At 35.9% G+C, this 15,854-nt stretch overlaps 1 protein-coding gene across 5 annotated transcripts in view; it reads left to right on the top strand.

The window, feature by feature from the left end:
• Window positions 1-15,854, top strand: part of PIBF1 (progesterone immunomodulatory binding factor 1) — a 197,859-nt gene that overhangs the window by 168,556 nt on the left and 13,449 nt on the right. For 3 of the 5 annotated variants that reach the window (XR_006782073.2, XM_045810903.2, XM_087865098.1), the window contains one exon: window positions 2,253-2,337. The exons of the other annotated variants lie outside the window; for them this stretch is intronic. Coding sequence is in view for 2 of the 3 variants with exons in the window: in XM_045810903.2 (XP_045666859.1) it covers window positions 2,253-2,337 (85 nt within the window). In the remaining variant the exon portion in view is untranslated. Of the gene's footprint in view, window positions 1-2,252; window positions 2,338-15,854 lie in introns of those variants that run through there. 5 annotated transcript variants of the gene reach the window in all.

The raw sequence follows: 15,854 nt of genomic DNA, 5'->3' as shown, positions 1-15,854 counted from the left end.
CTTCACGATAGATGTGCTTATAAGGAGATTTGTTTTGTAGTTGCTTTATGAGTCACGCATGGAAGCTTTGTATTTTTAAAGGTAAATTTCCACTGTTATGAAATGTGTCTTATGGAGACTAAACTTCGATTGAGTAATTACATACACTGGAAGAACACGGAGTATAATAATCATCATATGCAGCTTTAGAGACCCACGTGTTGAAGGTGGTCTCCCTTGTGGCTTCAGAGCATATTAAAGAGAAGGCTGAGGAGTCTGTACTGTTTGTGATAAACCCGCGTCTTGCAGATAGAACAGAGTTGCTCTGCGAACCAGTTTATCCACCCACCTTTTATTCTATATTATACAGTTATTTTTGCTATTTAAATATGGAATGTTTCCTTTATCCTGGAAAAAATTAAACACTACATATAAAGCATTTCTAACGAATTATCCAGTCAAAATCCTTTATTACATCAACATTCCATTCCTATTGCATACATTTCATTTAAGGGCCTGTTGGTATTTGAAAGTGTGTGTGTGTGCGTGTCTGTGTGTACTGCCTGTGAGTGTGTGTGCGTTTACATGGTATGTGTACGTAACATGTATAATTAACATGTATACATGCATATGAACATTAACACATTTCTGTTCCTCAGAAAATCCTATTCCTGGGTTGCTGGATGTTTATTTTAATTTTAAAAAATATTTCATCTTCAAGGTGATTCTAGCTAACGATAGATTCAAATTCTACAGTTACAAAACTTTTGATCTTTACCATGCTTTGGAGGACTCTGGCAGAATCTGGCACTCGGTTACTTTATATCATTGAGTTCTTTTCAACTCCAAGGCTCAGTAGGCTCTCTGATGCCTGATTCTGAAAGTCAATCTGTTTTTCTGCTGAGCTGCTAACCTCTATGGCATTTAATTACTATTTTTCTGTGATACCTGTTCTTCATCTAAATTAGTAATACCATATGGCATTTATGTTGTGTTTTATGTGTTCGACTCTTTATTTCATCATTCATTAGGTAATTCATATATCCCTTTGACATACATGAGTATTGTTTTCCACTTTTACAGACTTACCATGGCTTGGTAGGGTGGTGTGTGTGGTGCTTTATACTCCACACCTGAGTCAGTGGCACAGTTGGAAACAGAGTCAGAATTGCATCTTGTCTTTCTCTCAGAGGACAAACTATGGTGCTTCCTTGGGAAGTTCAGTTACTAGGAAAAAGGAGAATGTGAGTTTTTTTCCTCATAAGTCCTTGGAGTTACCAGTTCTTTCAGAATACCTACTACTATTCCTTGAATATTAAAAAAACTTCTGCCCGATATTTTAAAAATTGGTGGCTTTCCATTTTCTTAAAGGATAATTTACAGCATCTTACCTATGCAGCAAAACAGTCCTCACTAATTTTACCTTCACAGATTTTGTTTTGATATTTATGGAATTATGTTGTTTTAATTGATTGTTGCTTTTCTTAATTCTTGATGTGGTGCTGAGTAGATTCATTCCAGTGGCTTTCAAAGAGTCTTTCATTTAATGGTTCTAATTAATTTTTATATGATGAGTAATAAAACTCAGACAATACAAAAAAGGCCTTAAATATTTATCTCTTAAAATCTTAATGTTCTTCTATTTAGGCTTCTCACCCTTTCCTGTCAGAAAATAGGTCCTGTCAAAGGCAAATTCACAATGCAGACTTAGAAATGAAAGACTGAACTAAGAATTTGGAGGCAAAAACTGTTTTCTGAAGTTTATCACAGACTGAATATCTGAGTCATTTATCTAACTTAATTATATACCTGGTAATTTAGTACGTGGTAAATTATAAAATGCTACTTTTAGTTTTAAGGATAAATGTTTTAACTTGACTGCCTGTGTCTTGAGTTTTAATATTTTGCCCAAACATACTTTTTATATTTTATATGAAGCCCCTTCATCTTTTTTACACTTCAGGAGTTCATAGTCATCTTGAAAACACTAATTTCTGTGCCCCTACTAGGCAGGAAAGGATTCTCAGTACACCTCATTGGCACTGTCGAGTGATTACTAAAAGAAAAAGTCTTCTTAGAAAATAGTTAGCTATTGGTTAAATCAAACATTACAGTGCCTGGTCTGATATCGTTATGGACTATAAATTTAATTTCTCTTTAATTCAAAGAGATTTGTCAGATTTGTCTTTAGCCTTTTGCTATTTACTCTTTATTAGTGAAATTTTACCAACATGATGACTTTTTACATTTTGGTGGGTTTTTTTTTTTTTCAGCAATTTAAATAAAGAAAAGTCAGCTTTACTACAGATGAAGAATCAAATGGCATTAGATTTAGAGCAACTTCTAAATCATCGTGAGGTACTTTTTCCATTTTGTCATAATTTTTATTTGAAGCTTTTTCAGTGTCCATGTTGCATTAAGATTACTGGGTCCCAGTTGTCTTTGTGCATTAATGACTTCTCATGCTTGCGTCTCACTGTGATCTGGTCCTTTATATTGAATGTGTGATATACTTTATTATTCTTTATGAGTTAATTTTTACTTTACTCTTTGGGTTAATTCTTATTCCTGGAATGCACCTTCTTGTTGACCCCTTATCGCCTTGTTCAATCTCTGTCATTGAATTTCCACATCATTTAAAAATGATTTGTTTTACCTCTTTATCTCACTAGACAGTAAATTTCTTTAGCGAATTTCTGTCTTATTCATCATTGTATTGCCCGTATACTCTTTGTATACCTAGAGTCCACAAAGCATTTTTTGTTGTTGTTCCTCTCAAAAATCTTTTAGAGCTAATATAAAATTCCTCATTTTATAAAAGGAGAAATGAGTTTCAAGTGGCTTGTGTAAAGCCAGTTAGTAACTAAGAGAAAACCCCATTTTTCTTATTTTTTGAGGCAGACTTATTGAAATACAATATACTTACAGTAAAATTCATGCCCTGTTCAGCATACATTTCTATGATTTTTTACCTACACACCCAATTTGTAACCATCACCGTAGTCAGTATATAGTTTCATCACTTCAGAAAATTTTTCTTCATGCCCCTTTTATATTGACCCTTTTCCCCAGCTCCAGTCCTAGCAACCACTGATCTGTTTTCTATCCCTATAGTTTTGCCTTTTCCAACAAAACATATTATTTTTTCCCAGAATGTTATATAAATGAAATTACTGGTCTTTTCAGACTCCTTTTTCACTTACCATAAAAAAGATTCACACATGTTGTTGCAAATATTAGTCATTTATTCCTTTTTGTTGCTGAGGAATATTCTGTTGTATGGATGTACCAGAGTTTGTTAATCCATTCACCAGTTGATGGACATTTGAGTTGTTTCCATTTGGGGGCCTCTATAAATAATAAAGCTGCTATAAATGATTGTATATGTGTTTTGGTGTAAATGTAAGTTTCCTTTTCTCTTGGTAAATACCCCAGGAGCAGGATTTCTGGGTCCTATGGAGAGTGTATGTTTCACTTTATAAGAAACTGCCAGACTATTTCCCAAAGTGACTGTACCTTTTGCATTCCCATCAGCAATGAATGAGTGCTCCATTTGCCCTGCATCCTCGCCAGCAGTTGGTATTGTGAAGCCTAGTCTTTTAATCCAGTGCATTTTTCCACTGAACTATCAGCGCCTTGTCTTGGCCATGTTTTTACCATTTTGTTATCCTAACAGAGAAAGAAATGCTCAAAACAGATCATTGGTTTATGTGTGTGCTGAAGACATTGTTTCCTAGTCTGGGAAAGATATATCGGGTATTTGGAAAGAAATTATTGGAAGGATCTTATTGAGAGAGATGAAATGGGGAATATTACTGGAAGCAGTGCAAAGGTACATATCCTAGAAGTGGTGTCAAGGGGCTTGCAGGGTTGTCTCTGTCTTAGAAATGGTGTATTTTATAAGAGGGGCAAAAGCAATAAGAAGGTATCCCTGGACTAGATTTCAGAGATGACCTTTGCGTAGATAACTAGATCTAACAATAGGTTATATAGATTAGGAAGAGTTTCTCTGAAGATATTTATTCTTTTTCTCTGACTTTGAGGCCTTATCTGCTACCATGTGTGTCCTAAGATTCTGCCCTCAAATAATTGTTTCTTCACTGTGGAAGCCTGATTCATTCACTATGTGGATTTTCACAAATATTTTAAAAATTGAATAAGAAATAGTAACTACAGGGGCACCTGGGTGACTCAGTCAGTTAAGTGTCTGACTCTTGATTTCTACTCAGGTCATGATCTCAGGGTCATGAGATCTAGCCCTGCCTTGGGCTCTGTGCTGAGTGTGGAGCCTACTTAAGATTCCCTCTCTCCCTCTGCCTCTCCTCCCCCCCCCCCCCCCGCCTCCACTTGCATGCACACTCACATGCACTCTCTCTCAAAAAAAAAAAAGGAAAGAAAGAAAGAAAGAAATAGTAACTGCAGATGTCCATTCAAGCATACCAACTTTTTTTCATAAAGCTGCATAATAAGTATTTTTTTGGAAGGGCAATTCTCATTTGTTTTTAGAAGATTATGCTAGACTCTAAAAAATATATGAGCAACTTTATGTATTTTGTACATGATGCTTGGAATCACATTATTCATGAGTCCAAATAAAAACTAAAGTTCTACTTAGTGGGTTGAGAATTATGTGAGTTTAGAAGGAAATATGTTTAAACATAGAAATTAAGTACTAGCAAGATGAAACTACAGCATGGCATCAAGGAAATTTGCATGGATGCATATCTAATTATCACTTAATTTTCATGCATTTGATAGTATCTTCATTTTGACCATTATATTTTAATAATCCAACATTGAGATTTTTCTTAATGCCATACATCTAAAGAAAAGAAGCTTTTTTCTTTTCAAAGTAAAATAGAAATTAATGTTTAATAAAACAATGATACAAATTTTTCATGTTTTCCAAGAAACAGTTTAATGCCAACTTGTATAGAGCGTGCAAATACAGAAGCAAAATAAATTGCTTATACGGAACAAGAATGGTAGGTGACGCAGAGCAATGCTTGACTATTCACTTCAGTATTTACCTGATGAAACAGAGAGTTAGGGCGCCTGAGTGGCTCGGTCCGTTAAGCATCTGACTTTGGCTCAGGTCATGTTCTCAGGGTTCTGGGACTGAGCCCTGCTTTGGGCTCTGCACTCAGCGGGGAGTCTGCTCCCTCTCCCTCTGCCCCTCCCCCTGCTCGTGCTCTCTCTTTCTCTCTCTCTCTCTCTCAAATAAAATCTTCAAAAAAAAGAAAAAAAAAGAAACAGAGTCTGCAGGACTGATTTATTCATTTTATTGGCTCTGAGAGTCAAGTGCTTAAAATAGTCAATAAATTACAGTTGGATAAGAAATACCTCTGATAAATATAATTTTTTGTAAGTGAAAATCAGGGCTGAGACTAAGCTGAGGCAAGCAAAGCACCTAGGGCGCAAAATGTAGGAGATGCCCATTCTCAGAGTCATGCATAGTGCACGTGAGAGCTTGCCCCACACTAGGCAGGACCCTGGGAAAACTGTCTAATATGAGTCACTGCTTTAATCAGCTAAATTTTCTGAATTTAAATCCACATGTGATCAAATGCACATTTTAAATTTTTCATTGTCTTTTTTGCACTGGACACCTCTACCTCTAACTTTTTAAGCAGTGTCATTTAGTTCCGGTAAGACTTTAGCTGGTCATGTAACATGAAATGAGATCATCCACTCATTTACATAGTTATCAAGTAGGTGTTTAATGAAAAAAAGAAAACAGATGAGATAATTCTAGGTTGACAATTCTAGGACATTGGGGCATGGCCATAAAGGATTTTATTTTCTATATTAGTGTTAGATCAAAATTATTCACTTTAAAAGTAGCTAAGTTAAATATCACAGAGTTAAATCTCATTGTCCCAACTTTTACAGATGAAACTGAGGCTGATAAGAGTTAAGGAACTCAACCATGATTACACACTTACTATCAAAACCAGAAGCAATACTTTTTTTTTTCTGAAACAAAAGTTTATGATCTTTTTCTTAGTCCCATTTAGACAAAAATCCCACGATGAGTTATTGCTTGCATTAGTTCCAGGAAAGTTTTTGCCTCTGTAGATGAAGTTATATTCTTTCTTTTTGTCAGAAAGTGAAAACTATGTAATTTAATGTATTTCCTTTTTGTCTTAGTTGCCAAAAAACTCAGAGCTGAATATCTTATCCAGGTGCTATAATCTCTTTTTTCCTCTTTCACTTTTGATCCCTCCACATAACTTTTTCGGTTTCCTTTAAGCGGGTTGTAATCTTTTTTACCCTTAAATGTTTTCACTTATGCTAAGACCTCTTAGGTATAAAAATATAAAATAATATAAATCTTAAGTAATGAGGTAAAAAGGAGGTAAAGGCAAAGAGCAACTGCTAGGATCTCACTCTTGGAGAACAGTAGCAGGGCTTCAAGTTCAATATTCAGTTTTTAGTATAAGAAATGTAAATCCGTAGAATGTCTTCTTTCTTGTTGAGTATACCTCTCAGGAGTCTTAAGTGGCTTTCATTTTTCATTCCTTTTTATCCACTTATCTTTACTTTTTGAAATAAGATTTGCTGATTTGGAAATTCTCATTCTGCTTTTCTGTGTATATATTTCATCATGTGCCCTCAGAATATAAGTTTTCAAGAGTAGGAAAAGCATCTTTAATCAGCCAAATGTCTACTAGAATACTGTGCATAATTTTAAGAAGCTGATGTAAAAACCGTTTTGTGATTTCTTTTGTAGCTATATTAAGGGTAGCAGTTAGAGCCCCGATTAGGAAGCTATTCCATTATTTCAGTGAGTTATGGTGGTGTCTTGAAGCAGACTGGTGATGATGGTGTCCAACAAGAATGGACTAATTTTTAGAAAGCAGAATCAGGGGCTCCTGAGTGGCTCATTCAGTTAAGCATCTGCCTTCAGTTCAGGTCATGATCTCAGGGTCCTGGGATCGAGCCCCGCATCAGGCTTTCTGCTCAGTGGGGAGCCTGCTTCTTCCTCTGCATCTGTGCAGGCTCTCTCTTTCTCAGGCATGTGCTCTCTCTCTCTCTCTCTCATTCTCAAAGAAAGAAAGAAAGCAAAATCATGGGGCTTGGTGATTAGATCCAGGGAATTTTGAAGAGAGGAGGTATGAGAATTGATGCCCAAGGTTTTGGCTTGTATCCTGGGTTTATGGTGGTGACACAGAGTACATGGGAGAAATAGATATGGAAAAGAAAAGCTCAAGAAAATATTTAAGTGGATATATTCAGTAAAGATGGTGCTTTATATGGAAGGGATTAAGTGAACTGGTGAATAAACTACATAGAATGAGAGCAGAAAAAGGCCTAGGCTAGAATCTTGAAGAGTACCAACACTTAAGGGGTGGGCAGAGGAAAAAGTGTTTACACAAATTAGAAGGCAGGGTAACCAGAAAAATGTCAGGAACATCAGAAAAAGAGTAGAATCTGACCAGTGACAATGGGCTATCAAGGGGCCAAGTCAAACAAAGATAAAAAAGAAAGCGTCAACTGAATTTAACAAGATGGTACATCCATTTCAGTGGAGCCATAAAGCAGACTGCAGTGAATTGATGAATGAGCAGAAGTTGAAAAATGGTGGTAGGGTAGACAACCCTAAAGGTATTTAAATCAGAGAATATAGGATGATGGGGGGCAGGGGTATGAGGTCAAGGGCTTTTACCTCCCACAGCTAGAGAGTATCCAGTTTAAATGGTGATGGGAAGGAACCAGATAGAGAGAGACATTGTAGGTACAAAGAAGAGAAGATAATCAATTGAGCAAAATGTTGGGGAAAGAGGAGATCCAGAGCACAAGTGATGGGATTTAACTTTAGAGAGGAGGAGCACCTTTTCCATTTTAACATAGAAATAAAGATTATGTAAAGATAAAAATAAATTTATAGGTTTGGTGGTAAGAATTTAGGCAGTTCCCATCCAGTGGCTGTGCTCTAATGGCAGGAGATTTGCTAGCGTCAAAATTTTGAGGAAGATTGAATTTTGAAATAGCTACACAGTAAATGAGCAATATGTGTTATGGAAATAATTGCCAAGTTGAAACACCATGTGTTTATAGTAGTACCATTCTGCACAATTTTTCTCGAGTAGCGTTCAGCATGCTGGGTCTAAACATGGAGAAGATGGACAGCTGGATTGGTCCAGAATTACATTCTGCCTTCTAGTATATATGCGTATATATGTGTGCAGATCTCTTGTTAAATTGTAAGGTTGGAATTACCTTTACATTCTTTATGTAACCTACATTTTAAAATACTATGGAAAAAGCCGAAGTCAGACAAGATGAGTTCCTATCACAGCTCTGCTACTTAAAAGCTGTGGATTCTTGTGACAGTAATTTAAGCCCTCTACACTCCATTTCTTCTTGTGTAAAGGTAATGTCAACCTTGCAGGACTATATGAGAATTAAATACTGTAGTAACATTCCCGGCGTGTAACAGGCACATAACTCAATGAATGTGGTTCCTTTTTCTCTTTTCCTTCTGTGTCAAGAGTCAATTCAAATGTTATGTATTCTTTGAAGTTCTTTCAAAGTTCAACAAAGAAAAATTTATCCCTTTTTTCTTCTTTCTAATAATTAAAAAAAATATTTCTATTAATGTTCACATCACTATATATTATAATTATGCATATAAAGTGCCTCATTTGTCCTAATATATTAGCCTTTAGCACAATATTTAGCATGTAATAAGTACTCAGTTGAACATTTGTTATGGTCCTTTACAGTCTTCAATTGTAATTGCACTTGAAACTATCAAACAGAATAGTCAAATAGAAAACTTTAGAAACCAACATTTAATATATCCTCATCCCCTTCCCTCAGATAGGAAAATACACTCTGACAACTGATACCATTTTAACTGAAGAAGCTCTCCTATACCCAAGAACAGTTTCAGAGAATTATCTAAAAGTAGCCACTAGGAAGTCATATCTGTAAAGTTTGTCTAGAATAAAGCTACTCGTAAAACCCTGGACATGGTACCTGTACCCACAAGCACCCTCTGTGGGTATCAAGCCTCTCAAAAATGATACGTATTTGTGGGAGAGATCTATTTCTAAGACCTGAGATTCTTCTGTCCTTTTATTTGGTGCTTCTTTCAGGGTCTACGGGGCATTGCAGTTAGTATGTAACCAGAATTAACTAACCACGCCTTACTAAGGTTCCTAGAATATGCAAAGCCCCATTCTTGCCTGAATGTTGGACTTCCATTAGCCCAGAATACTTACCTCTTACTGCAGTGTGTATCACTTAACAAAAAGAAAACAAACCTGCAGTTAGCCAGGTTTTCTAAAAGTGAAGTCACAGTATAATTATCATTCTTTTATGGTATGTTTACGTTCCCGGATTCTAACTCGTATGTTCTTTGTGATTTCTCGGAAAGTTTCAGGGACATTTCAGCACCACAAGTGCCCCTTAGGCAATCCACTTCATAAAGGGTTCAAACAAATTACATATTTCTATATGTGTGTCATTCCTTTTGGTTCATACTTAACTATTTTGACATTTTCTTAAGGAAACCTTTTACATGTTTTTCTTATATACCTATGTAGTTAAATTTTACATCAGCATAACTAAAAAAAAATACTGAACGCATAAGTTAATTTTTCTTTAGATGAAGATGTAATTATTTCTCAGATTCATACGTTTCTCATCTTAGTGATGCTCTTCCAGTTAAAATTTGTTTTGATTTAGTGAGTTTAAGTGAATTTTTAAGATTTATTTACTTATTTGAGCAGGAGAGTGCCCGCTCATGTGGTTGGTGCCGGGGCAGGGGGGGCATTGCAGAGGGCAGAGGGAGAGAGAAGACCAAGGACACTCTGCTCTGAGCATGAGCCCAACACAGGCCTCGATCTCATGACCCTGGGATTGGGGCCCTAAGATCACAACCCTGAAATCATGACCTGAGCCAAAACCAAGAGTTGGGTGCTTAGCCGACTGTGCCACCCAGGCGCCCCTTAAAGTGAGTATTTTAAAGAAAGACAATTATTGTAATGATACACACATAGAAGGGAAGTCATATTTTCTTTAGAAAGTTTTAGAATGCTTCTTTTTTTCCATATAAGGGTATGTGAATTCAGGTCCAAGGAAATTCAGGGAGTAAAATATTGTAAAAAATAACTCATTTCTAATATCGAATTTACATATACTTTAAAACTATGCCAGGACCAGGGGCACCCGGGTGGCGCAGTGGGTTAAGCGTCTGCCTTTGGCTCAGGTCATGATCCCAGGGTCCTGGGATAGAGCCCCGTGTTGGGCTCCCTGCGCAGCAGGAGTCTGCCTCTCCCTTTCCCTCTGCTTCTCTCCCCCCCACCCCCCCCACGCTTGTGCTCTCTCTCTCTTATTCTCTCAAATAAATAAAATCTTTTTTAAAAAAATTTTTAAATAAGAAATAAAAGTATGCCAGAACCAAACCATTATATATCAGTAATAATAATATCTTGAGTTTTTATAGCTTCTTTCTTCCAAAATGTTCAAAACATTTTCAGATCAATTATGTTATGCTAACATACTTACAAATCAGTTACAGATTGCTTTCAACCAAGTATATCTAGGAACTAAGGAATCAAAGAAAGGAAAAGTTTTAAATTATTCCTCCATGCTTGTGCCTTCTAGAATTTTCAGTGAAGAATGTTTAATATTTATATATGACTTTGGAATTTTTTAATACTCATTTTTTCAAGCCTCACAGAAACCTATGATGGTCTCATACCCATTCCACAGAAGGAGCAGCTAAATCTCAGTTGTCCATCTCGTGGAATGTTAATTCTCCTCGATTTTGAGTTGCATAAAAGACACATGAATTTCTCTTAGATTGTACTCTGTGGACCTCTATGTATATGTGGACTTGTACAGAACTTAGTAGAACTAGGTTAAATTATTTTGATTTTCATAAGTATTTTGGCTTCTTTAATCTTTTTTCATCAACATCTTTAAAATTACAAATATCTTTGTTGTACCTTGCAAGTAAAACTCTTATGTGAAGCAATATAATATCTCATCATAAAAATATTTTATCTGTATACATATGCCCTTTTAACTTTTTTCACATCACATTTTCACATCTCTTAGGTATCATATAGGCCTGTTATTATCTAGTTTTTTGAATTTGTATTATAGAATGAAATATGTATTTTTTTCCCACTGTATTTTAGAAGTTTGGCATATTTTCTTTTAAATAGTAAGTACATTTCTCTTACCCTTATTTTTTTAATCAGTAAGGAACAAGTAAAGACCTCTTGCTATCATTTCTCTCCCTGTGTTTTTATGATTCTTTTAGAATTGTAGTGGTTTATAACAAACCAAACAATTCTGGAACATGAGGAGACACACAAAACTGCAAAGCTATAAAATAAGTCTCTGGAAATGTGTGGCAGCCAGGACAGATTGCTAACAATATGAGGTAATTATGATCATAATCCTGTCAGGTACCATATTGGCAGTATTTTGATAGAAACTGAAGTCACTGATCACGTATCAGGAGCTAACACTGCGAGAAGGCTGGAAATACGGCACTGGAGTGAGCAGCACTCTGGAAACCAGTCCTCAAAGTAGAGCACAGTGTTGAGAGTCTGATGTCGTTCATGGGAATCAGCTAATGTGCATCAAAACCTATCAGATTATACTGAGATAGTAAAGGCCAGAAACTAGACAGCAACTAGACGAATACTGTGAACAGAGGGAGAGCGGGGCACCAAGAGAGCATGAGTACCGGAAGCAGAGCAGTCGGAAGTCCAAGATACACTGTCCAGCGATCAGACGACGTAAAGGACATGACGTGCCAAGCAGAACAGAATCAAAGGGCCCGTACTTCTGTTCTGTCAACCACAGCAGTGATTTCGACCCAGGGGCCTACCTTATTGTGTTAATACTAGCTTCCTCTACCTGGATCACTGTTGAGCATGACCTTAAGATTATATCCAAGTTCAGGAAAGAATGTACCAGGTGCTTAGTTATGTCCCTTAGGCAAAGACAGCACAGTTGTCTCTCATTCATGTATATACTTGAGTTCTCGCTGAGCTTTCAAGCATAGATAAGGTATGGTTCCAAAAATGTGAATGTCATCTTAAATGTATTAGAGTAAGGAGTAGCTAGGCCTTATTCTGCTCTGCTCTGGCCAAGACTTCTTTCTTTCTTCTGTTCTAGGTGCAAAACTTTCCAATAGTAGAAGATAATCTGAGGAAAGCAATCAGGATGATAAAAGAATTCAATAATCCTTTTTAGTCATAAAAGGGATGAATGAACTGGGGGTGTTTACAGAAGAAATGTTTTAGAGAGCTGTAAGACATTCAAAGAAAGCATGTGAAAGAGGCAGTAATAGACTTGTTATACATGTCTCCAAAGGCTAGAATTAAAACCTAAGAGTAGAAATTATAAGGAGACACGTTTTATTTGTTTTGTTTTGCTTTGTTTTTTTGTTGTTATTGCTGTTGTTTTGTTTTGTTTTGTATAGAGGCCAGGTTAAATAACTTGAAGATCCCTTCCAAACCTGAAATTGTGTGTGTGTATCAAAGCCTTTGATAGAAGATAGATGCACTATTTTACAAATAATGACAGCTTTGAACCCAGAAAGACCTATATTTGAAAACTGGTTTCACTTATTAGTGAAATGAACTTGGCTGAATTTCTTAAAACCTTCTAAGCTTTTTTCTTTATCTTCAAAATTGAAGTAATATTTACCTCTTGGTATTTGGAAGAGGATTAAATTATTTTTTTTAAGATTTATTTATTTGAGAGAGAGAGTGCCGGGGGTGGGAGAGGGGGCGGCAGAGGGAGAGACAGTCTTGAACAGTGGACTCCGACATGGGGCTTAATCTCATGACCCTGAAACCAAGAGTCAGACACCCAACGACTGCACCACCCAGGCACCCCTGGAAGAGGTTATTATATAAAATACATAGCACGAAGCCTAGCACATAGTAGATACTCAGTGACTGTTAGCTCTTGTCCTCACTCTTCCTCTCTCCGCACCTAAAAACTTTGTATTCTCCCCTTGAGGCAAAGGGACAACCCAGGGGAAAGGCTAGCCTACAAACGGGAGTAAGTATTTAGACGGGAAGACTGAGGGAGGAACTGGAAGATAGGAGTTTGCAGTTGAGATACTGATACTATTCTCTCACAGTTCTGCCATATAAAATCTGCATTGTCCATTGTTTAGCGTGTAGTGGCATTGACATTCAAGTTATATTTTAACTTCCTCAAAAATTAGGTATTAAAAATTTCTATTAAAGTGTTTGTAAGTGAAATGATCTGAAAGTCTAAAATCTGTTTTGAAATATTTCAGAAAAACTGGTAAGAAAATAGATAAAACACTGTTGACAGAACAGTCTGGCAGTTCCTCGAACAACTACACACAGAGTTACCATATGACCCAGCAGTCTACTCCTAGGTATACACCCAGGAGAAATGAAACATCTCCACCCAAAAACTTGTGCCTGAATGTTTACAGCAGCATCATTCACAACAGCTGAGAAGTGGAAACAGCCCAAATGTCCATCAGCTGATGAATGGATAAACAAAATATGGTATAGCCGTACAGTAGAGTATTATTTGGCCATAAAAAGAAATGAGGTAGTGATATATGTTATAACATGGATGAACCTTGAAAACATTATGCTAAGTGAAAGAAGCCAGTAACAAAAGACTACATATATTATGATTCCATTCATATGAGATGTCTAGAACAGGGAAATCTATGGAGGCAGAAAGTAGATTCGTGGTTGCTTAGAGCTGGGAAGTTGAGAGGAAGGTGGGATCGAGGAGTAATTCCTAAAGGAATCCAGGTTTCTTTGTGAGGTAATAAAAAAGTTTTAAAATTGACAATGGTAATGTGCACATATCCACGAATATACTAAAAGCCATTGAATTATACAGTTGAAGTGGGTGACTGTATGGTTGTGAATTATATCTCACTAAAACGGTTTTAAAAAACAATATTGGCAAAATGTTGATCATTGTTACAGCTGGGCCGTAGAACTGAGAGCTTCATATAATCTTTGTATATTGGAAAGTTTCCGTAATAAAATGTTTTTTAAAAACCCTTTCAGATGAAGTTTAAATATCCAAAATATGCATATACTTGGTTTAAAACAAGGTTGGTTTTTACCTTGTGTTTACCTCAGGTAGGAAAGATGCACTGAACTATCTGACTTGTTAGCCGTGATATGTTGTTATTCCTGTGCAAAAACACATTTGACCTCCAGTGGAGCACATACTTCGCATTATACTCGTCAGAGCTATTTTCATCAAGAAATGCCATCTATGTGTCCCCTTGCCAACATCTTTGCAGAGTTCACAACTTTCAGCAATTTATTGGCATCAGCTATGCAGTCCTGCTAAGCAGCTGCTCTGTAGTTGAGCTGTTTTAATATACCACCACTCTACGCAAATAGTTTATATTAAATGGCCAAGATACGTGGTTTTGGATTCAAGAGAGCAGTTTATCTCTTTTATAGAGATTATTTATGCAATAACAGTCATCCTCTTCTTCCTCCTCCTCCTCTTCGTCCTTATCATCATCATCATCATCATCATCATCATCATCTGGAAGTTTCATAAGAATGTCCTTGCCCTTAATTCTTCCATTTTGAATAGTAATTATTTTAGCGCAATGTGGCTTTTATTATTTCATTTTATTTCAGTTTTATCCTAAGTCTCAATTGTATAACCAGACGCAATTCTAGAGTTGTTAATTTTAATGAATGGTTCATTCATTCTTGAAGTTACTGTAATTTTTTTATGTATTTGACATACTGGATTATAACATATATACTATTAGCTTTTGAAAATCAGCATATAAGTGTCAGAATTAATGACTGTTATTATAAATCAGACTATGTATATAGAATAGTATTTTAAAAACTAGTGGTTAAAGGGAAAGAGGATTGGGGCATGTCACTTTTACAGTATTTGAATTTTCTAATGAACAAGTAAATGCTTGTATAATTTTTAAAAATGGGGATTTTAAAAAATATTTTGAGAAATTAATGGGGCATTTGCCAAGAATAGACTAAAACAGCCAAATAAAGGGCTCCAGATCAGGGCAGTCTACATTTTGTCCTTTTGAAGAAAAGATCCTGCTTTCTTCATGAGGACCCTAGAGTGAAGCCTACTAAGTAGATTTTCTCGTCCAAATATTCAGAGAGAGTACTCAGTTGTTTCGTTCACTTGAATGAAACGAAAAACAGAAAGAAAACTTTTAATCTGGTTCTTTGTTCAGAATTTGGAACACACACCAAAGACTGTCAGAAATTGGAAGAAAATTAATAATTAGCACAAAAGGGAAAAAAATCACAATAAACAGAGAAACTGTGACCCCATTCTCCAAAGAAAACAAAAACAAAATTCCATAGCAGAAAAGAACTTAAGGTATTATAATTCTTTTTTTTCAGAAAGATTTGATAAAGCACTATTTCCATAAAATAAGAAACAGTGAACAAAAAAACATTGGTGATATATTATTTTCAAAAATTGCTAAAATAAAGATCATGAAATTATCATCAGTAAGTAAAAATGCCAGGAAAAGGATGTGAGGAAAAGCCAACGAACTCTCCTAAAACTTGTAAAAAGATGGAAACTAGCAGAGAAAACCTAAACAATGTAGAAGTTCATAGGAAGAGAGAAAATATCTACAAAGAAATAAGAATCAGCTTGGCCTCATCGTTCTCAGAAATTTGACTTTAGGAAACAACGAAGTAATACCATCAAAGTCCTGAAGGAAAACACAATACTTTCTTCCACAATACCCTCCCAGAAATAATGGAGCTTGCCAAGATAAATAATAAAGAAATAAAGCAATAAAAAGAAATTTCAGAATAATAACTGTTCATCAGTCTTAAAAGCAATCTACAAAATTGAACCCAGCTAATAAATAG

Source organism: Ursus americanus, chromosome 10 (assembly GCF_024610735.1).
Source record: "Ursus americanus isolate L20-20 chromosome 10, mUrsAme1.1.p, whole genome shotgun sequence".
Classification (NCBI taxonomy): Eukaryota; Metazoa; Chordata; class Mammalia; order Carnivora; family Ursidae; genus Ursus; species Ursus americanus.
The sequence above is the reverse complement of the archived record's forward strand: the minus strand, read 5'-3'. Positions and strand labels throughout refer to the sequence as shown.